The 26826-nt window shown below is 51.5% G+C and overlaps 1 protein-coding gene across 7 annotated transcripts in view; it reads right to left on the minus strand.

Annotated features, from left to right (window-relative positions):
- Positions 1-26826, minus strand: part of LOC115943103 (uncharacterized) — a 160341-nt gene that overhangs the window by 21234 nt on the left and 112281 nt on the right. Inside the window, exons 6-7 of one of the 7 annotated variants that reach the window (XM_081818106.1) lie at positions 4293-4390; positions 217-276 (exon numbers count right to left, since the gene is read on the minus strand). The exons of 5 other annotated variants lie outside the window; for them this stretch is intronic. In XM_081818106.1, coding sequence (XP_081674232.1) covers positions 217-276; positions 4293-4390 — 158 coding nt within the window. The remainder of the gene's footprint in view (positions 1-216; positions 277-4292; positions 4391-26826) is intronic. One more of the 7 variants, XR_014144804.1, reaches the window with a different exon arrangement.

Raw genomic sequence — 26826 nt, forward strand, 5'->3', positions numbered from 1 at the left:
GAGCACAAAGCCGACTGGCCTCAACAGCCCAGAAGCTGGCCCTGCAGATATGTCACACCGTCAGCCTCCCCTTTATCCTTTTTCCACAGCACCCATCACGACTTGCTAGTAAGTATTGTATGAAGAGTAAAAGTGTTGACCCTGAAGCCAAACAGCCCAGGTTCAGAAGTCAGCCCTATTACCTCTTAGCTGTGCAACCTAGGGCAAGTTGCTTACCTTCCCAGTGCCTCTATTTTCCCATCTGTGGAATGGGGAGAACAGAGCAGCACCACAGGGCTGTGGAGAGGATCAAAGGAATTCATAAGAGTTCGGCTGATGTGAGCTCTGATCACTCCTGCTGGTGTTGTGACGAGCATCGCCCACCTCCCCCACCACACACACACGTGCACGGACATGCGCCAGGGCATATGCGTGTGCACACATGCACGTGCTCACGCCAGCAGCAGACAGTAAGCCCCACAAGAGCAGACGGTAAGCTGTTGGGTTCACCGAGGTCGTGCCTCATACACAGCACTTTGCCAGTAAACACTTGTTGGCTGAAAGACAAGTAAATATTTGAGTTCAGTAGCTTGGCGGGTTCAACTCTACTCTGCCCTTCTGCGCCTCGTGGAAGCTCTGACTCCTGACGGGTTGCAGCTCCCGCTCCCTCCTCCTCCCCCTCCTCTCCCTGCCTCCTTCTGCCTCCTTCTGCCTCTGCTGGGTCCTGCAGGGAAGCAAGGGTAAGCTTTCTTCTTCCTAGGTGTGTGACCTTGAGCAACATCTTTTCGTGTCCGTCTGAGCCCGTTTCTTCTGTACATGGAGGTCAACCACCCCTCACTAGCCAGCACGTAGGCTGGAACAAAACAGGCTCCGCAACTGTCCCCAGGGATGTGGCTCTTCCAAATGCCACCCCTACTGGACGTCACCTCTTTTTGACTCAGGTCTGACCACAGCCCCTCCCGAGGCCATTTCCCCACCCTTGAGCCTCTAAAGGTCAAGGCCACGATCCATGGCTTTCACACCAATTCCTGCCCCAACAGGCTGTCGCTTCCCTCTAAACTGAGCCTCCCAAGCATCCTTGAGGACCAAGATTGTGGCTCTTGCCTCCTGTCTCTTCCCAGACCCCTCATCCCTCTCTGGGCATCCAAGTGGCTGGTCTAAGAAGGCCCAGCTTCCCCAACTCCTCTGGGGCCCGTGGAGGGGTCCCGATCCCCACACACAGGCTGCAGCATGCTGCATGAGCACGGGTCGGGTACACTTCAGTGTATGCACCGGGGAGCCCACTTGCACAGCCCACTTGCACACTGGTCCGTGAGCACCAAGTAAGGACAAATGTTCACGCACACCCAAGTGTCTGTACACGCACACAGGCTTGCTAAATGCGCACTCGCACAAAGTGTGGACTGGAAAGGGTGCCCACTGCCCGAGAATGGGACTGAGTGACCTAGGGAAACCACATCAGAGAGTGTCCCAACCCCCCACCATACCTGTACCCCCAAGTTGCACGCAGGAAAGGCAATATATGAGGGCTGCAAGGCTGGAGGTGAGCCAGGCAGCGTTGGATGGGAGGGACCATCAGCCCTTCTGGCCCCCCGGGCCCAGCCACTGTGTTCTCAGAACCCAACCCCCACACCCCAAAGCAGCTGCCTCTCCTGCAGCGAGTGGAGCTGCTGCGGACTGGATCCCTCCCAGCAACATGCTGTTGCCACCTAGAGTCGTCCCTGGGCATCTCCAGGCCCTGCTGGCTGCCAGCCCCACCCCCAGCTCCCTGCTGGATCCCACAGTTGGGGGGGATTTGGGAAGGGGATGGCTAGGAATGGAAGGAGCAATAAGACAGGGGGAAGTCTGGGGTGGACACTGTTAGGATGGGGCAGGAGAGCTAGGTTTCAGCCCTAGCTGGGTCAATAGCTCTTTATGTGCCCTCAGGTCTGTCCTGTCTTCTTTGGGCCTCAGTTTCCCCATCTATAAAAGGACAAACATTCACATATGACTAGAGATACTCATGGGCATTTCTCTGGCTGGGGAGTCTCGGGGGCTAAGACCTCACAGGGAGTGGGGAGGCCTTCTAAGGAGTAAGAGGCCACCTGAGGCTAGGCCAAAATGGGCACTCCAGCTCACGCTGCCTCTGCTACCAGCCGAGAAGCTGGTGCTGCCTTGGGTTCGAATCCCAGGTCTACCACTTTCTCACGGTGGGACTTTGAGCCAGGTACCCAATCTTCCTTCCTCTTTACAACGGATGCAGACACAACACTTGGCATGGTCCCTTGGCCCCCGCGGGTCCCCAGGGGATGCTGTGTCTAGCTACTATTGTCTGCCCAAGAGGGCCAGAGATGGCTTCACATGGGACCAGATAATCCACATGTGCTTCTGCTGTGCTCCATTTTACCTGAATGGAATCTGCCAGAAGCTGAGTGAGGGGACAACTATTTCCCTGAATTGGAAGAATTTGGGTCACACGGTGGAAACCCTGGCAACCAGCTCCGAAAGGATGGGGGGTGGGAGGTGCCTGGCTGCCACATCCCATCTACCTCCATGGTGGTCTCCTAGACAACAGGATAAGAGCCCCTCCAGCCTGGGACCCTCCCCTCTCCCGGAGGCCAGCCTGATGCTTCCCCCCCTGCCCCGCCCCCCGCTGCCACCAAGGAAGGGGCAGCTCGCGGGCAAGGGCTTGACCCACTGCCCCAGTCTCTCTCTACACTTAGCTGTGCAGCTCACAAAGCTCCTCCCCACGCAGTCGAGGCCAGTAGAGGCTCTCTCGCCCTAGGTACCAGGACCCACATGGCTACAGCTGCACCCGCAGCCCCTGGATCCTCACCACCGCCCTCCAGGATCTGCCACGGGCTCCCTGATTGCTAATTTAGACTTTCCTGCCATCCCACGCAGGGGAATCAGGGGAAATCAAATTACCTAGTTATTCACTCTTTTTGTACAGCTGATGGGCTGATTAGCTGTCAATCACAGCTCACATTAACATCTGACACTGTGTGCATAACAATTACCAGTCACATTAAGGAAACCTTTCCCTTTCTCTCTAAAGGGAGAGAGGGGAGGGGAGAGACAGGAGAGAGGAGGAGGCAGAAGGAGGCACTGGAGAGAGAAGGAGGAAATTCAATCAGCATAATTAGCTCAATCAGAGGAGAGCATCACTTCACCAGCTGAGCAGAGCTACTGGCCCTGCCAAGGCCCCGGCTGACCAGCTGCTCCCGAAGCCTCTGCCCACCTTGCCCTCCAGCAAGCTCCCAGACTCTCCCTGCAGCCCCAGCTCCAGCCCCCGCCAGCTCCCCTTCCGTTCAGTCAACGGCTCGGCCCCGCCTCCAGCACTTCTTGCTCCAATCAGGTGGGCCCATTCCTGCTTACTTCTCTGGGATTGGCTCTGGCTGAAGAAGGGGGAATATAAAACTCCAAGGACGGGGCAGAGGTGGGAGTCGGGGTGGGTGTTTGGAAGGAAATAACCTGATAAGGTCACTGGAAAGAGCGGAGCTTCTCCCGGGCCCACGGACTGATGGGCGGGACGTGCGGAGGTGCCCACGCAGGCGGGCGTCTTGCCAGCTTTCTTTATCACCAGAGGCAGATCTCAGGAAGGATGCCCTTCGCCTCCTCAGCACTGCTCTGACCCGAGGAGCAAGTCACGGACAGGCCAAGTGATGGACCCCATCAAGGATGACCCTCCGTGGAGGGAGGGCTATCACCCTGAGATGGGGGGGTGCTGTGGATGGAGTCAGGAAAGTCCAGGCAGAGGGAGGCCTAGATTGCTCCGGGGCTGTCCCCACAACCATGATGTCCCAGAGGGTGAGGATACAGCCGGTTCTCTGGACCTCCGGATTTCCTGACCCAGTGCATTCGTTTGTGCAGGCTGCCATAGCAAAAGACCACAGAGTGGGCGGCTTCACCAACAGAGATGTATTTATTTTGTCACAGTTCTGGAGGCTGGAAGTCCAAGATCAAGGTTTCGTCAGGTTGGGTTTCTCCTGCCCCACTTGACCCACTGCCCCAGTGGCTTGTACGTGGCTATCTTCTCTCTGGGTCCTGTCATGGCCTGTACTGCATGGTGTGTCCCTATGTCTCATCTCTTCTTGTAAGGACACCAGTCAGATTGCCTGAGGAGCCACCCGCATGTCTCATTTTACTTGAATCGGCTCTTTAAAGGCCTTATGTCCAAATATAGGCACTTTCTAAGGTACTGGGGGTCAGCGTTTCAACAAATGAGTGGGGGTGGGGAGGCACGCAGAGGCAGGACTCAGCCCCTAACACCCAGAGAACTAATAGGGACACTGTTGTTGGTGTTGTTAACAGCCGATCCCTATAGCACTTACTTCATTCCAGATGCGGGTCTAGGTGCTTTCCATGGTCTCCTGAAATCCTCACAGAGCTGAACAGGTTCCATGGGGCAGGTATTGCTGTTGTCCCAACTCTACCGATAGGAAAGCTGAGGTACAGGGAGGTTAAGTAACTGGCCAAGCTAGTAAATGGTAGGGCTGGGGTTCAAATTCAAGCAGCTGGTTCCAGAATCCACACTCTCAGTAACGATCTCATCTGCCTCTCTACGAGGTCCTCAGAGGCTCCCTGTCCACGTGGGCAGTCTTTCCCAGCTCCCAGGAGCAAGCTGTCCCCTGGCCCTGGGTCCAGCAGCCTCCATGGTAGGGCCAGCTCAGGCACCCTCAAGCCCAGGCCTGGTACCCACCCATCTTCAGCCCAGAGAGCCCAGACCCCACCACGCCGCCGCACTCAGGAGGGGCTCCACATGGAACGGCAGGGAGCATATCTAAACCTAACAGCCGCCAACACTCACTGAGCCCTTGATAAGGCGCCAGGCCCTGTGCTAAGCACCCTGCAGACACTGTGTCATTTAATTCCTTGTATCAACCGATGATCCAGTTTCTATGCCCATTCTCTCCCCTTCCCAGCAAGACCTCCCAGACTGATCTCAGTTAAGCACACCCAGGGTCACTTCTGAACCACTGTTTTCTTTTTAGGCATTGTAACTAATTTACTCACTCATTCAAAAAATCATTAGTCAGTGCCTAGGCAACAAACACTGTCCTGGGTGTCAAGGATGAGTGAGAAAAATAATAGAAAAGGATTCCTGTTTTGGGGAAGCCTGTAATCTAGTAGGTTCAGATGGAAAATGAACAGGTATGGAAATAAAGAAATATGACAATTACAAATAATAACAAATGTAATAAAGAAATAAAACCAGGCAATGGTTTGGGAATGACTGATGGTGTGCAGCCACTTTAGATGGAGTGGGCAGGGGACCCTTCTCTGAGGAGGCAGCATGGGAACTGAGATCTGAATAAGAAGGATCCAGTAATGAAGAGGAAGAACAGCCAAGGCAGAGAAGACAGTGGGTGCAAAGGCCCTGAGGCACATTCAAGGGACAAAATGAAGACCAGCTTGGCTGGAGTGGAGAGAACAGGAAGACTGGCAGGAGCTAATAATGAGGTTCTGCCCCTGAGTCTACCTTCACATCATCATAAAGGATGAGACAACAGTTCCTCCTAGCATCTAATTCCAATCCTTCCAACTGCCTTGCTCTGTCTTCAGTGAAGCCCAAATTGAAATTTGAGAGAACTCATCCAAGTGCCCCTCTCTAACAAAGCACATCTCACCCCAAAAACAGGAATCTCCCCTCTTCCCCCAGGCATGTCCAGGTGGCATTTAAAGGGTGGCAACAGTTGGGCTGGAGCTTCTACTAGCTCGAGAAAAATCTCCTTTCTGATGTTTCCAGCTGCCTCCCTCCATGGGCTGTCAGAGCGTGACAGGGAACATTTCTCGCCAAAGGTCCCTTCGTGTTACTGCCTAAACACACTCATAAATCCTTGCCTGAACCCAGAAGCAAAGCCTGTGTTAAAATAAGAAAGGCGGGGAGACCCGTAGTGAGCCCTCCACCTCTCTCCGTTCCATTCCCCTCTCCTTTCCTTCCCAGCTCCCAGAGGCAGAAAGTAGAAGAAACATTTTCAGGAGTCAGGATGCCTGAATATTTGTGTCTACATCCCCAACTACCAACGATGTCTCATGGGAGAGAAGATGTGTCAACAAATAAGTTCAGTGCATGCTGTAATGAATCAGTGACCTAGGAGCTGGGGAAGCTCATGGTTAGATGAGGTAGGGAAACTCCATTCATGTATTCATTCAACAACTATTTATTGAACAGACACTTTATGCCGGGTGCTGTGCCAGGCACTTGGCTCACTTAGGGCCTGGTTAAGAAAACAGAAACCATTCTAGACATTTCACACCATGGGAACTTCATGCAGAATACTGGTTATACAGGTAATGGAAGAGTTGAGAGGTCAAATTAGCACTATCCAAAAATTAGCAACAGCAGGAAACCACCAGCACCCCTAGGAATGGAAAGACAGTGAGAGGAGATGGTTTTCCTAGATCCTAGAAACCAGAGTTGCCCTGCAGGGAGCTAGACCCCCCGCCCCTGCCAGGAAGGCTGCCCAGCAGAATCTGGAACCACAGAGAGGTACACTGTCTGGCAGGAGATGTAGCTGCTGCCAGAGATCCTCTCCCAGGTAGAGAAAAGGTGAGAAATCCCCCTAGCTTCTCCCTTCCATCCTCCAGTCTCCTGCCAATGCCTCTTATCTGCTAAACCCAACCAAAAGACAGCTCACCAGGAGCCTAAACACAGCCAGTAGGAGTCAGCCATCCCCTTCCCCTATGGTGGAGGAGAGAAGGAGGAGAGCAAGGGATGGATTTGAGGGCAAACAGTCAAATCAGTGGCACAGTCCTAACAACTTCACAGAGAGAGGACATAGGACATTTGATGTGGGTTTTAAAGCATGAATAGGAGCTTTCCAAGCAGGAAAGCGAGAAAGGGTGGAGGGAAAACCAAGTTTAAAGACAGAGAAGGTGGCTTATTCAGCTAACAGTAAAGTATTCTTCTCAGCTGCCAGGAAGGGTGTATGAGCTGAAACAATGAGAAACTGGGACCCATCCTATAGGGCCTTGAAGGCTGAGCTCTGGGGGTTAGAGTTTATCCTGTAGGCAGTGAGAACCCCATTGGCTCTCAGTCAGAGGGTTTACAACTCATTAGTAAAGAAGAGGCACCACAGGTTGGGATGAAGGGCAGTGAGGAGCCTTTGTAATGGTCCTAGAGAATGATGAAGTCTGAACTAGGGCTCTTTCCATGGAGACTGGGGTGGGGTGGAAAGAGTGGATTTAAGAGAATTTTAGGATGTAGAGCCAACAGGGTTTGGTGGTTGACTGGCTATGGAGAAGAGAAAGAGGGAGGAGAAACAAAATCTGGTATTTGTGGGTGTCTCCCTACCTTCTGCTTCCTCCCTCCTGTGGGAGAGACCTCCACTTATCTCCTAATATCCAATATCTCTTCTTCCCATTGTATTAGAATCCCCAGTTTCTGGCTGGACAAAATGCCTCCCAGAATAAAGACTACATTTCCCAGCATCCCTTGCAGCTTGATACAGCCATGTGACTGAGTTCTAGCTAATGCTACATAAGTGGAAGTGTCATGTGGTTGCTCTGGGAGCCTTTTTTAAAGGCAGCTGGCATGTGTTCTTTGACTCCCTCTTCGTCTCCCTTCTTCACCCTGCTTCCTGCACGGTAAGTATGATGGGCGGAACTCTGGCCGCTATTTTAGACCAGGGAGCTAGAAAGAGCCTGGGTCCCTGAGGGCTTCCTGGCACCAGCCTTCTATTGCCTACATCAGACTTGCAGGTGAAAGAAAGAAATATCTACTTGTTGAAGCCACTATTATTTTGAGTTTGTCACAACTAAACTTAATCATGACTGATACAACATCCCCCCCCCCCATCTCTCTGGCAATGAGTTAAATATTTCATCTCAGTTCCTCCTCAACAATCCAATGGTATAGACAATATTAAGACACCCAACTTACAGGTGAAAAGACTGAGGCCGGGTGGGGTTAAGTCACTCGTCCAAGGTCACACAATGAGCAGGTGGTGCCAGTGAGATCTGAACTCTGGAAGTTTGACTCCAAGTGCTCTGACTTCCTCTGAGGCACCTTCTTTTCCCTTCCCAGATGTTTTTCATCTTCCCTCCTGCTTCTTTCAGCCTGACACATGCTTCGAGCAATAATAATGGCCTCAATAATAAGGATAATAATAATAAGAGCACTGAGGTTTGTTCTTTCGTAGAACCGAACAACTTCCCATTATTTCTGCCAACAAATTACTCTTAATTGCACTTTGGCATCATTAGGCGGCATTTGGGAAAACATAGAAGGTCCCCAAAATGTCAAGAATATAATTTGATCAACAAAACATCTGATAGAGAAAAAAATCAGTAGATGCTTATAAAAAAAACCCCACTGGGCTGAATTTTATAATCTGTCCTTTTAACTCCTCTCTTTGTAAAAGACAAATTACACCTTGGTGACTTCTGGGCTCTGCCTCACTGAACAGTCCCTGAGCTGCCGGTGACACTTCCAGCTGAATTTGTTTCCCTATTGTCAGCCAGAGGGAGGGGGTTATTTCGCTGAGAGAAAAAAGGGTTATTTGGGTTATTTCCTTGCTTCCACTCTTGCCCCTCTACAGTCTAATCAGCAGAGAGCAGCCAGATGAGGCTTTAAAAACTTAAGTCAGATCATGTCACTCCTCAGCTCAGTCGTTAAGCGTCTGCCTTCCACTCGGGTCATGATCCCAGGGTCCTGGGATCGAGCCCCGCATTGGGCTCCCTGCTCAGCGGGGAACCTGCTTCTCCCTCTCCCACTCCCCCTGCTTGTGTTCCCTCTCTCGCTGTCTCTCTCTCTGTCAAAAAATTAAAAAAAAAAAAAACTACCTGTCACTTCTCCTTCTACGTAGAATAAATAAAAAAAAAAAAAACTGAGTCTTATTCGTGACCTACTAGACCCTGCATGGTCTGGTCCTTGCCCGTCTCTGGCCTCATTGCCAAATCTCTGTTCTTCATTTTTGGTGTTCCCGCACAAGCGCACTGGATGCTCCTGCCTCGGGGCCTTTGCACTTGCTGCTCCCTCATCTGGGGATATCCATGTGACCCTCCACCTCACCTCATTCAGCTCTCTGCTAAGTTACCTCCTCAGAGAGGTCATCACTGCCCACTACAAAACAGCATCCCTTGTTGCTACTGGCCTTTGTGTTCTGCCTTTTTTCGTTGATCACTACCAGCCATCACAATATAAATGTATGTGTATATATTTTTTTTATTGTCTTGTTCCCCAAGTCGAATGTAAACCCCATGAGGGCAAGGACTGTCTGGGTTGTTCAATGCCTAGAACAATGCATTACACTCCATAAGTATTTGTTGGAGGAAGGGAAGGGAAGGCAGGGAGGAAAGGAGGAAGGGAAAGAGGGAGGGAGGAGAAGGCTGGCCTGTGCCTGCAGAAGAAGCATCAGAGAGGAGAGGGAATAAATTGTTCTTGAGGACCAAACAAAGTGAAATTCATAAGAGGGTTCGGAGTTAGCTGTAGGAAGTATTTGGTGACAGTGAGAGATGGAAGTAAGGTCCTGGAGCTGGATGGGACAGGGTGGGGGTGGGAGGGAGGAGGAGATGTGCAGTTAGGAAGCGGGTTCCCAGAGCGAGGGTCAGAGGGAAGCAGGCCATCTAGCTTCCCCAGGCAGTGTGCGGAAGGCCAGGCAGGGCTGCATTCCTCCCTCCCTCTCCCTGCCTCCCCGTGGGAGCAACTGAACAGAAGGGATCTGGGATTCAGGGAAGGGAGGGGGAAGAGGGTGAGGCAGTTCTTTTCTCTTAACCTCTCCGCTTAAGTTACAGAAGAAATCTCGAGTAGTGAATCATCCCTCTTTACAATCAAGCAGTTATTTAAAATGGAAAAAGGAAAAAAGACACGGAGAAAGAGAGAAAGCGGGAGATTATCACCCACCAGCTCTCTCCCAAATTCCCGGCAATCAGCCACTGAGATGTGTCTAATCTCACGATGAGCTGCTTTCCTGATTGAGGGAGCTAATTGCAGGGCTGAGACAGCTTCCCGGGGAAAGTTCTTGTAGACAAAAACGCCAAGTTCTACCACCACCAACAAAAATACATCCAGCACGCTCCTACAGGCTCAGGATCCAAGAGACCACACCCCACCCAGAGGAAGGGAGGGACACTCCGGAGGCTGCTCAAAACTCCAGGAAACCCTCCAGGGAGAAGCGGGTGCAGGACAGAAACAGCAAGTCCACAGGAGTGGAGAGCCAGTAAACCTAAAAAGGAAGGTTCAAACTCACAAGCAGTCAAAGAAATGCCAATTGCAACAACCACAGTACCATTTTTGTGGGTGAAATCAGAAAACATTTTGGGGGGAAAAATGTTCATGTTGCCTGTGTTGGTAGTGAGGAAAAGACAAGACCCTGGGTAGATTTCTTTGGTGTTGGAGGTTTATCATCAAGACACCTGGGTGGAATGGGTCACAAGGGAACAATGTTTTTGGCCCCTATGGGCACAGAGCCCCATTGAAATAGGAAGAAATGGCCTGCCTGCTCTGGGTGCAGCTGAGCTCCAGCCACCCGCCTCTGGTTACCTGTGCCCACCTGGATGGTACCCAGAGAGAGGGTTTGATGGTCACTCCACCCAACAAGGGCCTCCCCCATGGTCTCTTGGGGCCGTGTTCTCGTCTGGTTTGGGCTCTTTCCCCCATCCCAGAACTAACCCACTGTGGCAGGAGTGACTAGTTTCTTTACACCCGGCCGGGCATCAAAATCTCCAGAGCTTGGAGATGGCGTCCAAGGCAAGCACCTTGAGGCTTCATCGCCCGCCTGACAAAATAATAATTCTCCTTCCTGGCAAAGATGTGGTGAGATGCACGTTCCTGTGTGCTATTGGTGATAGACCAAATTGATGCAAACTTTCTGGAAGACGATTTGACAAAAACCTTCAAAATGTTCATTCCCTTTATCTTCTTGGAATCAGGAGTGGGAAGACATGCTTCAGCCACTCCCCTCATGCCAGACACCCCTTTATGCCCAATCTCTTTATGACTTTCATGCCCCCCCCCACAAAAAAGAGGAAATCACCATCTGACTGGTCAGAGGCATCAGTCAGCCCAAGTTCATTAGCAGCAGGACCCTGAAGCCAGTGTCCCTGTGGCGTGCTCCTGGTGGTGCTTCCTACCCTGTGGGATGGACTCAGTGAGCACACCTGAGGATATTGCCCCAAGACGTAGACCCAAGGAGAAGGGGAGCACTTGGCCCCACTGGAGCCTCGAGACTAAGCCACGCACACTGTGATGGTTAATTTTATGTGTCAACTTGATTGATCATGGAGTGCTCAGAGATTTGGCTAAACATTATTTGGGGGTGTTTCTGGATGAAATTAGCATTTGAATCAATGGACTCAGTCAATGGTTTGTCCTCTCCAGTGTGGTTGGGCATCATCCAATCCACTGAGGGCCTGAATAGAACAAAAGGTGGAGGAAGGAAGAATTCAGCCTCTCCTGCCTGATTGCTTGAGCTGGGACATTGATCTTCTCCTGCACTTGGCGCTCCTGGTTTCAGGCTTTTAGACTAGGACTGAATCACACTACCAGCTTTCCTGGGTCTCCAGCCTGCAGGTAGCAGACTGCAACTTCTCAGCCTCCATACTTATGCGAGTCAATTCCTTACACTAAATCTCTTCTTACATATATACAGGACCCTATCAGTTCTATTTCTCTAGAGAACTCTCGCTAACAGGAACCCAAACTTAGCCTTGCACTAGAGTCAGAATTTGGTACTTTGGGTGCTCGCATGGTTATGGGCCAAGTGACACTTGATCCCAGTCCTGCTGTCGTTCCTGGCGTACTGCTTCTCGACATCCTCAAAGGCGGGTGAAGGGGGAACTCCAGCATGTCTGAATTCCTGGCCGTAGTAATATCATTGAAATTTCATCCTAATTTCTTTCTTTTGTTAATGGAAGGATAGCCCACACAACTGGCTATATACATACATACAGCATATGAAGTGTATTTGTTTCATTGTGTAGCTTGATATCAGGTCTTCCTATTCTCTACACTCATGCAATGTCCACCAAGATCAATAAAAGAACATTTCTAATACCCCACAAGCTTCTATCATATGCTGTGTGTTTGTGTCTCCCCCCAGATGTAATCAATCATTCTGGGTTCAATAAACATGAACTCACTGTGCCTATTCTTGAAGTTCATATAAATGAGGTCATACAAAAATTTTTTTTCATTCAGTATAATACCTGTGAGATTTATCCATGTGGTTGCATGTGCTAGTAGTTTGCTCCTTTTTGTGGCGTATAATGTTCCACTGTATGAAAGTAAGACAACTTATTTAATCCATTTAACTATTGATGGTTATTTAGATTATTTCTAGTTTGGGGCTATGATGACTAGAGCTGCTATGGATATTCTTAGATATGTCTTTTTATGGACACACACTCATTTCTCTTGAGTACATACCTAGAAGTGAAATTTCTGGGTCATAGAGTTGGTGTGTATTTAACTTGAGTAAAAACTATTTTCCGAAACGGCTATTCCATTTTCAACCACACCAGCCACGTATGAGAGCTCCAGTTGCTTCCTATCTATGCCAACACCTGACATCGTTGGTCTTTGGGCTTTTAACCATTTGGTGTAGAGTGGAATCTCATGGTGGTTTTAATGTGCATTTCTATGATGAATAACAATATTGAACGCCTTTCCATGTGTTTATGGCTATCTGTATGTCTTGTTCGTGAGGTGCTTCTTTAAATTGTTTGCCCATTTTTTAATTGTGTGCCTTAATTTCTTTTTTTTTCTTTTCTTTAAGATTTTATTTATTTATTTGACAGAGTGAGAGAGAGAGAACACAATCGGAGGAAGCGGTAGGCAGAGGGAGAAGTAGGCTCCCCGCTGAGCAGAGAGCCTGAGCAGAGAGCTTGATGCGGGGCTTGATCCCAGGACCCTGGGATCATGACCTGACCTGAAGGCAGATGCTTAACCAACTGACCCACCCAGGCGCCTTAATTTCTAAAAGGATCAATATTGAAGAAATAATCAGAGAAGCAACTTCATGCATGAAAATGTACAGCACAGCATTGCTTATAATATCAAAAAAAAAAAAAACAAAAAACAAGAAACAACCTAAATGCTTCACACAGAGAATTAGTTAAGTAAATCATGATAGAATCATATATCCCAATGCTAAGTAGTCTTTTTAAAGGATGCTTATGATAAATGTTAATAAACTGAGGAAATGCTTATAACGTAACGTTTTGATAGTGACTTTTTTCTAATGTAAGCATTAAAAGACAAACTGGAAGGGAAAACACCAAAATGTCACTGCTGGTTATTTCTCAATGTTCTACAATGGGTACATATTACTTTTATAATCAGGAACACAATAAACATTATTTTTTTTTAACTGCTGAGGCTATTAAGGCTGACTGAAATTGAGTATTATGAACAAACCATTGCCTGCACAGAAACTATTCCTGTGACTTTCACCATCTTTGGGCACAATTTTCTCAGCCTGAATACCTTACAAACACCTTCTCAAGAGAAAATTGTTTTGTTTACTCCACATGCTGTAAAGGTACCTTTGTGTCTGTGTTCCGATTAGGTCTCTATCAAAGGATGCCAATGTACTGCTCGAATTTGAAAAGACCTAAATGGGACTCAGTAATGGGGCATTTAGGGAACAGGTAAGCTCATCTGCAAATGGACACAGTTCTGATCCTAAGCAAAGCAGAGAACGGACACAAAGTTCATGAGGGCAGGGACCTCTATGACTGTCCTCTTCACTCTTGTGTCCCCGGTGCCCACCATAGGAAATTGGGCTCCCTAGATATATGTTGGATGAATGAGTGAATGAATTTAACGATAAGAGTACCGATTTTCCCTTTCAAACAATCCAGACCTGCATATACAAAAGAGTGTTTTCCCCACAAAGACCTCCCCTTGGGAGGCTATAAATAGTTCTTACAATAGCACTCCCATGGCATAATACATTAGACATTTCTTTTATAGAATTACTTCCAGAGTCTATAATATATTCCTCTGAATAGTCTCAGGGTGGCAAATCAGGAAGAGTAGAAGGAAGGCCTCCTAGAAGGGGAGTTGGAGGTGAGGCAGGATTCAGCCGCCATCTTTTCCTCCTAGGCACTGAGGAGACCCCAAACCAGGCAGGACTGTACAGAAAGCTTGATCCAGACACAATGGACCAGCAGCTTCGCCTCCTCCAGGCTTCTGCACACCCCCTTCCACCATATTAGCCCTCCTAAAGGTCATTCTCATCCTGTCACTTGCCTACTTCCAAACCTTTGATGGATTCACAATAGAGGCCAAGCCTCTTAGGTCTTTATTACAGTCCCCCAGGGTCTGACTCCTTCTGTCCCAGCCTCATCTCCCACAGCTCCCTGGTGTGTACTTCCCTAGGGGAAGAGAGCTGCATCCTGAGACTCTCTGGGCTTCCCACCCATCCTGACTGGGCTCTGAGAAACACCACAATGTTGGAAGGCATGGCCACCCAGGAGGAGGTTCATCTATAGCTCCATTGCACTAGAGATTGGGCAGGGAAGAGTTGGAATGATATTCTCATCAAGCCGGGAAGCTCTGGACCAGTGATTCTCAACCCCACCACACATTAGGATCACCCAGGAGGCTGTGACAGAGTGGCCAGCTGGCCACCAAAGTTTACGATTCCCTCCAAGTGTGGCTGGGAAGTGGCCTCCCTGCCAAGGACTAGATTTCCAATTTCCCTTGCATAGAGATGGGACCATTGACAGAACTCTTGCCAATGGAATGCGGGTGGAAGTCACGTACATCGCTTCTGGAGCTGGCCCATAAGAATCCTCCCAAGCAATCCTCCATCTGCTGACTAGATGTTGAAGGCCAGGTGACCCTGGAAGCCATGAGTTGATGATGACAGAGCCTCCATCAGCTGGGACCTGAATGACTCTGTGGAGCATAGCCACCAGGCAGAATGAACTTTACAGAAGCAAGAAATCCTTCTCCCACTTCAGGCCATTAAGATTTAAAGGTTTGTCTGTTAGAGCCTCTAAGGCTACCTTAATAGAGGACTTTTTGAAAAACGGCATGCTTGAGCCCTAGCCTCAGATTCTGACTTAGTTACCTGGGGTGGAGCCAGGCTCTGGTATGTTCTAAATCTCCCCATGTGACTCTAATGTCAGGGCTGAGAACCAAGCTCTAGGTGCTCAGAAGTATTCATAGATCTTCAGAGAGTTCATTTACCAAATCACGGAGCCCCACTCCAGGCCAGACACTGGACTACTCCCTGGAAGTTTTATCTCTAAAACCGGTAGAGACTCCGCTTCTTTCCCACCCATGACCATGGCCCCAGATCGTGCTACCTTAGACTTGAAGGCAAATAGAGATCTCCCCCAGCAGGTGTCTGTTTGGGGGCCTGGTAGGCCTCTCTCCCTGCCATGCACCCCAAGACTCTGCCTACCACCTGAACCAGAGTGTGGATCTGGAGAAAGGTTTAAACATTTCCTCTGGGCAGCCCATGGTGCTACGTCAAGCACACCAATGTCTTAGAGCATCACACCAAACACTGGCGGTCCTTGAGGTGGCATCAGGAACACAAAGATGGTTAAGATGGGGCCCCAGCCCTTGAAAAGCCCGCAGTTCAGTGGCAGACATAGACTATGGTCCTGGGCGTGGAGCAAAAGGGTCATCTAAAGGCATTCTGGGTCCCTCACCTACTGGAGTGGTAGGAAGAGCTTTGAACCCTTAATACTGCCGCTCCCACTGCCCGAAGACGACTTGGCACCATAGGTGTTGAACAGGGCACTGCAGGGGCCCTCAAGAGGGAGTGGCTAACTCCTGGAGGGCATCAGGGAAGACCTGAGAGAGGGCTTGAGGTTTGAGTTGGGTCTTGAAGGAAAGCAAGAATTAGTTGGACAGACAAGAGGGACAGGCAACACAGGTAGAAGTCACAGAAGCAAGAGAGTGCAGGAAAGTGTTCAGAAGTCAGTTCGATCTGGCGGGAGACCGAGGAGCAAGGGGCTGGGGGTACGAGGATAAAGCTGGAGAGGGAGCTGGGATGGTTTGAACAGAGCCCAAAATCTGAGGCTCAGGGGTTTGGATGGCAACGCGTAGGCCCTCGGGGGCCCTGGATTCATGGTTTATGACATGGATTCATGGTTTTCAAAGGGGGCTTGTAATGGGGGGTGTACCAATGAGAAGGAGAGAAGTGGGAGGCGGTAGCCCAGCAGAGGGGCTATTAGTCATCCAGACATTGGTGATCAGGGTAGTGGCTATGGTGATGGAGAAAAGGGTTCACCCTCAGGACCCCAGGGTTCCCTCCTCCAAGAGGCAGCAACATTGCTTGGAGAGAATACTGAATTTGGAGCCTCCACCTGCTGTATCCTTGGTCCAAGAAGCTCCTCTTCCATCTCTTTATTCTTATCCTTTGGCTCTGTCCAAACACCACTTCCTCAAGAGAGGCTGTCCCAGTCCATCATATCAGAGTGGGTAGTGACTCAGTTTCTCCCCATCGCACCCCGCTGTGATTTCATGATCTGTGACTTTATTCATTTGTTCACGGGTTTCTGTAAGCCTGTGAGGACAGTCATCTCAGCTGTCCCATTTACCGCGAATCGCTGGCTCTGAGCACAGTGCCTGGCGCCGAGTAGGTGCTCCGCAGGTTACATCATGGCCTCAGGTCCTTGTTCCTCCTGCACCCATGCTCTTTGCTATGAACTTCGCAGTGCTCTCTCACTGTGGGTGGGATGGCTCTCTCTGCCTCTTCATTTGAGTCTGGCAACATGACTTGCTTCAGCCAGTAGAATAAGGTGCAAAGGGCCGTCTGCTAGCTCCAAGCTTGGGCCCAAGAGACCTTGTGCGCGTCTGCTCCCGCCGTGGCAAAGATGTGCCACGCTCGCCCATGGGTCTCAGGACGGGGAAGAGAGCCATCCCCAGCCAAGCTCAGTCCAGGCCAGCTGATCCACAGACCCAGGAACAGAAATAACTGGGGTTGTAAGCCACTGCGATCTGGGAGTGGCTTGTTACGTAGCAATTTTCTCTGCCTATAAAATAAAGGTGCTTCCTGGGGCTGGTTTAAACATCTCCGTCCAAGGTCTCTGGTTTTTCTTTAACCGTGGCGGCTCCGGGCTCCCCAGTTCTGCCCTCTCCCTCCTCTCACACACGCTTACTGCCTTGTGTCAGCCCTCATGAATAACCATGCGGCATCCCCTTTCCAGGGCCAAGTTCATGGCTCCTGAGAGCCCCTCTTTACTGATGCTGCCTCTTCTCCAGCTCCTGCGCCAAGCTCCTGAGTCCTGATGTGCAAACCAGAGAGCCGCCAGCAGCCCCAGGAAGAGCCCTGTCCTCGCCAGGACAGCTTAGGTGAGCCCGGGGATGGTGGCCGGGGTGGATTCTGAATGTGAGGGGCCCATCTGAGCTGGTTGTGAGACAGGAGGGCCTGAAGTCGGGGAGTCTTAGGACTGTCTGGAACTGACCTTCATCTAGCATATGGGGAAACTGAGGCATAATTCATCTAAGGTATGGGAACCCCAAGGCACGAGGAAGTAAACAGACTAGCCCAAGTCAATGAACCCGATTCCCTGACTCCCAGCCCCGGGCTCCTTCCACTGCCCCCTGCTGGTCAGAGGCCGGGCAGAACACAGGCAAAAGTTGGAGGCTGGGATTTATTTATTCCTTTGCTGACTTACTCAACCCCCAGGCAGGGGACACCTGCCATAGGCCAGATCTTGCCTGGGGGTGGTGCATCTATTCGATGTCAGGTCCTGTGTTGGGGAGCTTATACCAGGATCTGGGCTGGGTGAGCTACTGGGGGCCAGGCCATGAGCTGGCAGAGCACCTACTGTGTGTGGGTTCTATGCCAGGTGCCACCTACTCCATGGCAGATAGCCCAAAGACTCTGCTGCCTCGGCCTCCCAGCCAGTCCCTCTGTCGTCCCTCTGTTTCTCTCTGGATGCTCTGTCTTCCTTCCCTTGCTCTCAATGGGCTTCTGCCGACTTGCTCTCCTTCTCTCGATTTCTTCTCTTCTCTGCCTCTGAAGTTTTCTGTCTGTGTCTCTGTGCCTCTCCTCCCGCCTCCTGCATGGGCTCTGTCCCTCTCTGTCACCGCCACTCCACCCGGGTCTCCGGTTCAATCTCTTCTCTCTCTGGGCCTATACAGCCCTTCTCTCTCTTGCTCAGGATTTTCATGTTCTCCCTTCTCTGTCTCTGTGTCTCTGTGACTCCTCCACTCTCAGGGTCTCTGTCCCTCTCTCTCAGCCTGTCTCCCCTCTCCCCACCCCCTGCACCCCCACCCCGGGGCTCTGTTTCCCGTAAGCTACAACTGCACGCATGTTTGCTGAAGTAGCCTTGCTCTTTCTCCGTGATGGGTAACAAGAGGCCGTATGTTTGCACTGACTGGAAATCCTGAATTCCTTCTCAGCAAAGAGAGACAAGCACCCTCTTGGTTTATAAATATTAATTATAGGCACCGGGTAATGAGAGAACAGGGTGGCTGTCGGCTGTGATCTCTGATTGTTTGACTAATCCTAGAGACAGTTTAAACAAGACAATTATTACCTGACGGGAAGAGGGAGTGAGGAGCGAGCGTTGTGTCCTTTCATAAAGATTGGCTTGGCAAATGGCAAGGGACACGCACTCACTGAAGACACCCGGACAGTGTCCTTGGGCAAACCCCTCCCCCTTTCTGGGCCTCAGTTTCCCCTCTCCCGAGAGGATTCCCTTCTAACTCTGACCTATTGATATGAAGGTGCCACTTTGTCAGAGGATTAGGCAGACCATTTCAGAGCATCTGCCAAGCAGGGATCGTGGACCGACAGAGGGAAGGCCCAGCTCAGAGGAGAGGCGCCTCAGGAGTCATGTGGGGCAGCATCCGGCTCCTCTGGATCCTTGGGGTGATTCATGAGTCTGTCCTGGTTTGAGTCAACTCCTGCCCCCCAGCCCAGGGAAAGATCCTGGCTTGAGGCACAATCTTGAGCAGGACCTGAAGTTTGTCCCATGTTGCAAGCCAGACTTGCCAGACCTATCACCGGCTGGACAGGCCTTCCACGTACCTCAGTTTTTCTTTCTGCAAAATGGGGGTGACAAGGCATAAACTTATGCAGCTCTCCTTGATGCCAGAGTTAAAAGTCGATGTAAATTGAATCTGAGAAGTCCCAGACTGGCCTTGTCTGCCAGAGGCCGCTCCAACAATTACCCTCTCTCCAAGCTCATGTCTCAATTCAATAGTTATTGACATTATGTGCAAAGCAGAGAAGCGATTCCCAACACCCAGCCAGGAAGAAGGCTTGGTGGAGGAAAAGGAGCAACATCTGGAACATGGAGTGTGCCTCTGAGGGGTCCCTGGCCAAGGTCCCCACGGTGAGGCAAAGTGGGCTATTCCTTCTAGAATATATATTTTCTCAAAGCCCCTCTCCCCTGGAGAGATCTTTACACTTGAAGCACACCACACCATCATCTCTTGGGAACACAGGTCAGCCTGCAGGAAAGCTGCTGCGACATATGTGGTCCCCGTTTGGCAGAAGCAGAAACCGAGCTAGGAAGCATCCTGATCTCTTGCCCAAAACCATGCAAGTAGAAAGTGGCCAAGCCAGGAGTCAAACCCTGCTCTCTGATCCCAAAACTCAGCTGTAGGTCCTCACTGGGTTCCCAGGCCCATCGGCCTGCAATGCCTCCCAAGGGCCCAGGAGCCCAGCGGGCCTCCTCTCCCTGAGACTCTACCCTCCCATCACTGCAGTGGGGCCAGGCCAGCCCATGGAAGGTCCTCACAAATATTTACTGTTGGAACAGAGGAAGGAGGGAATGTTCTTCAAGGTTCTGGCTGTGTTTCCACCAGTGACTCCTTGCCTGATAGTTTAAAGACTATGTACCTGGATTCAGATCTTCGCTCCAACATGTGTGTGTGTGAGATCTTGGACAGATTAGCCTCTCTGGACCTCAGTTTTCTAAACTGTAAAATGAGAATAACATTCGAAAGGACTTCACTTTCATATAGTAAGTGTTCTATCAGTGTTGGCTATTATGAATAACTGCCTCCTAGCATCCCTCGTTCCAGAGCCCCTGAGGACACCTCACCAGATTTCACATGAAGGCAAATGAGGAGGGAACATCAGGCTGCTCTTGTGATCGTGCTAGATGCCTTCTGTTAGTGTGGTTAAGGAGCTTGGGGAGGGGTTCCAGCTCAACCCTGGCCCTCGTGAAGCCAGCGGCAGGCAGAGCACCTCCACCTCCCTCAGCCTCCCCAGCCCTCGGTCGGTGGACAGGCGCCATGGGCCCCTCCTGGCTGACCGTGGACAGGGAATGAAAGCTCCTGGCCCCGTGGCCTCATGAAAGTCCCAATCCCACAGGACTGGGAGGGGTTGGGGGAGACAGTGACCTGCTTAAACAAACCAACCTTCGAGAGTCCTCACTGCACCCCGCAGGCTCAACCCCAACCAAGTGCTTCCCAAGAACCCTTTCAAATCCAAGTACAGACGCAGCAGAGTGGGTCCTCGGGGAGCCATGGGCTGGGCTTGCAGCATGAATCAGAGCGCAGCCAGCCCAGACAGCGCAGGCTGTCAGCAGAAAGGAGCTGAATGTCTTCTGCCTCTTCCTGAGCTTTCTCTTCTAGCCTTCCGAGCGGCTTGAGAGGCTCCCCAGCCTTAAATCTTTCATGAGGCCCCGGCACACAGCAGGCCTTCGCCGGCGCCTCCAAAGCAGTCCCGGCCAGCTCGAGGGCTGAGATGCAAGCCCATTTTCAGGCTGGGCAGCTCGAGGCCCCGGCCCTCCTGCCTCGGGTACTGCTGACACTGCCCAGAGGCTTACAGTTATCAGGGAAATGTGTGTGCAGCTCCCTCACATCTGTGCTCCTCCCCAGCCTCCCTCCCTCCTTCCTGCCCTCCCACCACCCCTCCTCCCCGTCCTGCCAGACTCCTGCCTGCAGCCAAAGCCTTCACAGCTCCCCCTAAAGATTTCCAGGAAAATCTCCCTGCAGATTCAAAAGGAGCTCAGCCCTAGCCATTCACATTTTCCACTTGAATCCCTCCCTGTGCACGTTCATCGAGCTATTATCCGTTCCGCTGACCAACTTTGTCATCTGGGGCCAGCATCCCGATCTGGGCCTCAGTCTCCTCATCTGTAAAGCAAGGGACGTGAGGGTACCTATGTCCGAGGGTGAGTGAGGAGCAATGAGAAGTTGCCCACAAAGTGTTTAGCCGAGGGCCGGGCCCACAGAGCCAGTGACCCGGGCGCCGTAGCTGGTACTATGCACGTTTCATATTCCCTGAGTCCACGCTGTGCGCCCAGCCCCGGAGCCACACGGGTGAAGCCAAGCAGCATCCCTATTCTCGAAGAGCTCACTAGGACATGGAAGAGCAAGACAGGTCAACAAAAATGCCCATATGGTGGGAAACGTTTGCAGCGTAGAACAATGTGCCAGTTACAGGGAGGCATGAAAAAGGAAGAGCTTGAGAGAGGGATGTGGGCCTGTGTGGATGGACTCTCAAAGGCTGGGGAGGAGCTCACCGGGCAGCCAAGGTAGGATAGACATTGCAGGCAGATGGAACGATAGTTGCAAAGACTCAAAGGTAAGAAACAGGGCCTCCGAGAACGAGAGGCCCGGAGACACGGCAGAGCGAGCCGCTGGAGGCCAGGGTCGGGCAGGCCCTGGCGTCACGGCGAGGCTGGACTCCGTCTGCAGGCACCGAGGTCATGGTGCGGGGAGGGTTTTAAGCAGGAGAGTAACAGGATCACGCTCAAGTCTTAAGCAACACGCACGTTCCAGCCTGCAGGGTTTACATAACTTTTCTTTTTCTTCTCGAGCATTTATCCAGCCTCGAAATTTTAGAGCAAGCATTTTCCCTTAGTTCTATTCAACCTGAAAGCGGCAGTGGTATGCAGCTTGCGTGGTATTGAAATGCAGGTGGCCTTTGCGCGGCAGTGTTGCTAAAATTACCAAAACTAACCACAGCCAGGGAAGGGCCATTATCGGAAACAGATTTCATTACCATGGAAACCAGCAGATAATGCCAAGTCCAGTCATTTTTATTCTCTGAAAAGAGAGAGAGACAAGGAGAGAGGAAAAGAGGAAGAGGGAAAGCGGCAGGAGAGAGAAAAGGGTTGGAAGGAGGGGGAAGCCGAGGCGCCCGCAGAGGGGCGGGGCGAGCTGGGGCATCTGGCGAGGCCTTCAGGCCACACAGGCCTCCGGTCCAAGGCCCCGGGCCTCGGCTAAGGTTACGGAGTGTGCGCCGCGTGCCGCAGACTAGCAGGGGGCAGCCAGGAAGGTGCTTGTGGTGTGACCGCCGCTGCCGCCCCAAAATGGGGGAAAAGGTATAAATGCCACCCGAAAGAGCTGCCCCAGATGCAGCTCAAGGCCACCCTGAAGGTCTCTGCCGATAGCAGCGGACTGGGAGTCAGAAGACCTGGCTTGGAGTTAAGGCTCTGCCCAGAGTGGCTTGTGACCTTGGACAAGGTCACGGAAATTCTCAGAGCCTCAGTTTCTTTGGGCGTCCCAAGAGGGACCTCCTGGGAGAGTCATGACGGTCTGGTGTGCATGGCTGCCAAGGCACTTCGTAACTAGAGAGGGCTATGGGCACAGAAGGCCCTGCGAGGCTCCAGGATTCCTGCATCTGTGTCTCTCTCTTGTTCCCTGATTTGAAGGGCTGCTTCCTCCCATCGCCCAGCTCCCTGGCCCGCTGCAGCCGGGGAACCCAGCCCACATAGCCCCAGATGTGAAGGTCTGGGCACCAGGCCCTGCTGAGAGCTCTGGGGGTGCTGAGCGGAGGGGCAGCGGGAGAGTGGGGGACCAGGGAGGGTTTCTCAGCAGGGCTGAGACAAGGCATCCGCTGGCTCGGTCCAGGAGAAAGGGAAACCAAAGACAGAGGGGGAGTTGGTTGGCAAGACAAAATGAGGTGTGCCAGGAGACCCCGGGGTCAGGGGAAGGGCCTGTAAATACTCTGGGATCCTGGGGAAGGAGTGAGGAGGAGCTTTCAGCTGCCAAAGCATATAGTCAGGGGGAGCGCGGTTAAAAGGAAGCCTCAGAAAAGGCGCATCACAGCGCGTGCGCTACACAAATGTCACCAGATCCAGCGTCCGTCCCCTACAAGCTGGTTCCAAATGCAGACTCTGCCACCCCCATCCCCACCCCCCGGCCTCCTGGCGCTTCATCTCCGCATTCCACTCTGAGAGGCGCCGGGGCTAAGTCACATCCCTTCCCTGAGTCTCAGTTTCTTCATCTATATAACGGGGCTAAGAACACCCTCCCGCACACACAGGCCTGTCGGGAGGATTCAAGACAAAACAAAACAAACAAACAAAAATGAAAAGCGCCCTATGACTGTAAGACCCTGTTCCAGTGTTATGTGGTTCTTGCTATTTACACACAGGGAGACCAGCCTCCCAGGGTAACAAGGCACTTCCATAACAAAATGACTTGATTAGACTGTTCTCTCAAAAACACTGCTCCCCAGCTAACGCTATCCTGCCGGCGGGCCGCGCCCCAGTCTTGCAGCTGCATATTAAATCTTCATCCCATCAGCACTTGACTGAATTTGTAGAAACAAAATGGAAGAGGGAACTCAGGCATGAATTAGCAGTTTAAGACAGGAATGAGATTACGATAAAATCCCCACTCTCTCCATCCATCAAAATGTAATAAGAATAGAAAACTAATGTGAAAATATCAACATGACCTATTGCTTCCAGCCTGTCATCACCATCTTTTATGATCGAGCCTCACAAGATGTGAGCATCTCATTTCGCTGTAAGCATCATGCTGTCGGCAGGAGACAAACCTTGTCCGAAGCAGGCAGCACACTTGGGCAGAGTCTCAGCAGGGGCGGGGGGAGGGGTGCAGGGGAAGGGACCAAGTGTGATGCCGCTCCCTGGCTTCCCGAGTCACGGAGCATGAGAATGAATCAGCACGGCTGGAGACCAGGGGTGTTGTGTTTTGTTTCTGACTCTGTCTCTGGGTGGGGAGGCCCCAGCCCTATCCGAGGATCATAGCTCCTATCCTAGACGATGTCTGGGAAAGGACATTTCCTAAGTTCTGAACATCCCCAGTTGTGACAGCAATGACAGCCTCAAGAAGCAGCCTCACACCCTCCCTGCCGGCAACCTGTCTAGCCGCTTGGGCACCGCGGGATACAGAGCAGGTTCACGGGGGGCAGTGGTATTATCATTTGTCCCTATAGCAGCAAACGAGGGGTGGATAGGCTCAGAGAAGCAATGGGACTTGCTCAAGAATACACAGCAAGTGAGGGGTAGACTCCAGGTCTGCTGTGCTCCTCGTCCAGTGCTCTTGGCATGGTCAGCAATGTGCCAGGACTGAGCTTGCGCTGGAGGTATACAAAGCAGGAGCTCATAGCCTTGTTCTATCCTGAACTTCTTCTCCCTCCAACCGCCTCCCCCTCCACTCCACTCTGGCTACCCTGGCTTCCTATTACTCCATAAAAGCACTGAATTTTTTCCCAATCGGAGACTTTGAACACTCTCTTCTTTCACACCGGAATGCTACTGCAACAGTCTGGGTGAGAGATGGGGGTGTCTGCGACTAGGAGCGACAGTGGAGGTGGGACCAAGAGTATGGACTCTGAAGATGGTGCCAACGGGGTTTGCTAATGGATCCAATGTAGGGTAAGAGAGAAAAAGAGAGGAGTCAAGGATGGCACCAGGAATTTTGGCCTGAACAACTAGAAGAATGCAGTTGCCACGAACCAATAAATTGGTTCTTGTTTTTGTTTTTTGAGGGAGAGAGAGAGAGAGAGAGCCTGCATGTGTGCGTGCCCAGACGTGTGCAGAAGGGGCAGGGGCAGAGGGAGAGAGAGAGAATCTTAAGCAGGCTCCACAATCAGTGTAGAGCCTGAGGTGGGGCTCAATCGCACGACCCTGAGATCATGACCTGAGCCAAAATCAAGAGCCAGACGCTTAACCGACTGAGCCACCCAAGGCATCCCCTAATAAATTGTTTTTTTTATGCTTAAGCCCATTTGAGATGGAATTTTATCACTTAAAATGAAAAAAAAAAAATCTTGTTGAATACAGAGACTAACGGCCAGAGGTAGCTGCGTAGGGAGTAGAGAAGAGGGGACAGATGGAAGAGACAAGGTAGATGCCTGCTAGGATGTAGCAAGACACTGGGGTGTCAAGACAGAACAAAGAGGACTCTGGGGTTTCCAGCCCAGGTGGTTAGGATTACGGCAGCCTCGTTCATGGGACGTCCAGGCTCAATCGAGTGTATGACTCTTCCTCCTTAACGTCTTGAATTTTGGGCACCAGCTGCTGGAGCTCTGCAGAGAGCTCAGGGTTGGAGATAAATCAGTTACCATTTGTTATGTGCTTTCAGTGAGCCAAGCCCCGAGCGCAGCTCATTGTGTACAAAACTCTATCCGGTTAGTACACATGTCTCCATTTTACAGATGACGAAAGAGAGGCTCAGAGAAGTTATAGGGCTTGACCAAAACCATGCAATTAGAAATAAAGATTTGGGAGCCACCAGGAGAAACAAAGCCCTTCGCCTGTAGGTGTCATTATGAATCTGGAACTAGAGGTGATGAGGGGGTCCAGCCCTGGTTGTGCTGCTCGCTCTCCATGTGGCCTTGCGGGAGCTCTCCTCCCACTCCGTGCTCGCTTCCCCATCTGGGAAATGTCCAGGTTGGGCTTGATGGTCTCCCCAATTCCTCATGACTCTCAGTCGTCCTATTTGGACTGCAGTGGACTGGGGTAGGCAGAAACGGTCTGCCACCTGGATTGAGTACCTAGTGTATGCAGCATCTTCTCCAGGGAGGAGACCAGAGAAAGGAAGGGCTGTGGGCTTGCCATGGTCTGCCGAGGGTCCTGGAGCCCACCCTCAGAGGGCTCCCAGCGTGGTGGGGGCTGAGCACGTGGGGTCACAGCAAACAGCTCTGCTGGGAGAGACTGAGAAGCCAAGCCAAGCTCCTGCCCACGACTGCTCACAGCACATGCTCTGCATTTCATTCATCATTTGCAAGGAGCTGCTACCCTCTTCAGAGTCTCTTCTTGCTCCAAGAGCGTTTGGCTTCTGCCTTTTCTGATCCAGCTTCCGCCCTTTACCCTGTCCCCTTCCACAGCCACCAACAACTGGGGACAATATTTTCCTGCAAGTTTGGGAGATTCAGGTAGAAGTGACTCAGTTCATTATGGGCTCCATAATGTAAAGAACACGTGTGATCCAGGTCCTGGGAGACGCGCCCGGCAAAGGTCCAGCAGTAGTGTGAGGGATGCATCTGGGAGGGCACCCTGAGTGATGAACTGATGAATGTAAGGGCCACAGGAAGGTGCACGAAATAACGTAAGCAATGGCCGTGGTCGGATTTGCTGAGTTACGCGGACACTGCCAGAGTCGAGTTTCCCCGTGGAGCTGCCATGATTTGCTAATGTGGAAAAATGCCCACAGCCAGGTCCACCATTCTGTTAGATGAGATTTCAGCAAGTACATCACAGTGTCGGAAGGGTGGGGGGATGGTACCATTGTTAGGGGGCCCTGGAAACATGGCCAATGTACAGATAGAGCAGGTCTGAGCCTTGTTCATGGTTATCTCTAGGGCTTAGCACATAGTAGGTGCTCAATGAATAGTTGCTAGGCAAACAAATGGACGAGCCCAGTGAACAGCACTGCGCCCAGATGCACTGAGTGACAGCACCCACCATTGAGGAGGGCTTCTCCCAGCACTGCTCCCAGGGCCTGCCCGGGACACAGGGACCACAGATACAACAGAAGTAGGTCATCTGAGGAACCAACTGTATCTCTCCTTGCACTCTTGCTACCTCTCTCAGTCTCTGGCTTTGTGGCTAGAAAGAAAACAAAGAAGGGTCCCCCTCATCCCTGCAGAGACCCTCCCATCAAGCTAGACCTTCCCAGGGTAGGAGCCGTCTACCCTCCCCTTTACTTCCAAAGCTGGGCCAGCGGCTCAGCACCTAGGACATGGAAATCCAAGCTTTGGGCTCCCACCCCCCACCCCCCGCCCCCGCACCGGACCC

Source organism: Leptonychotes weddellii, chromosome 4, assembly GCF_054177405.1.
Source record: "Leptonychotes weddellii isolate Sample4059 chromosome 4, ASM5417740v2, whole genome shotgun sequence".
Taxonomy (NCBI): Eukaryota; Metazoa; Chordata; class Mammalia; order Carnivora; family Phocidae; genus Leptonychotes; species Leptonychotes weddellii.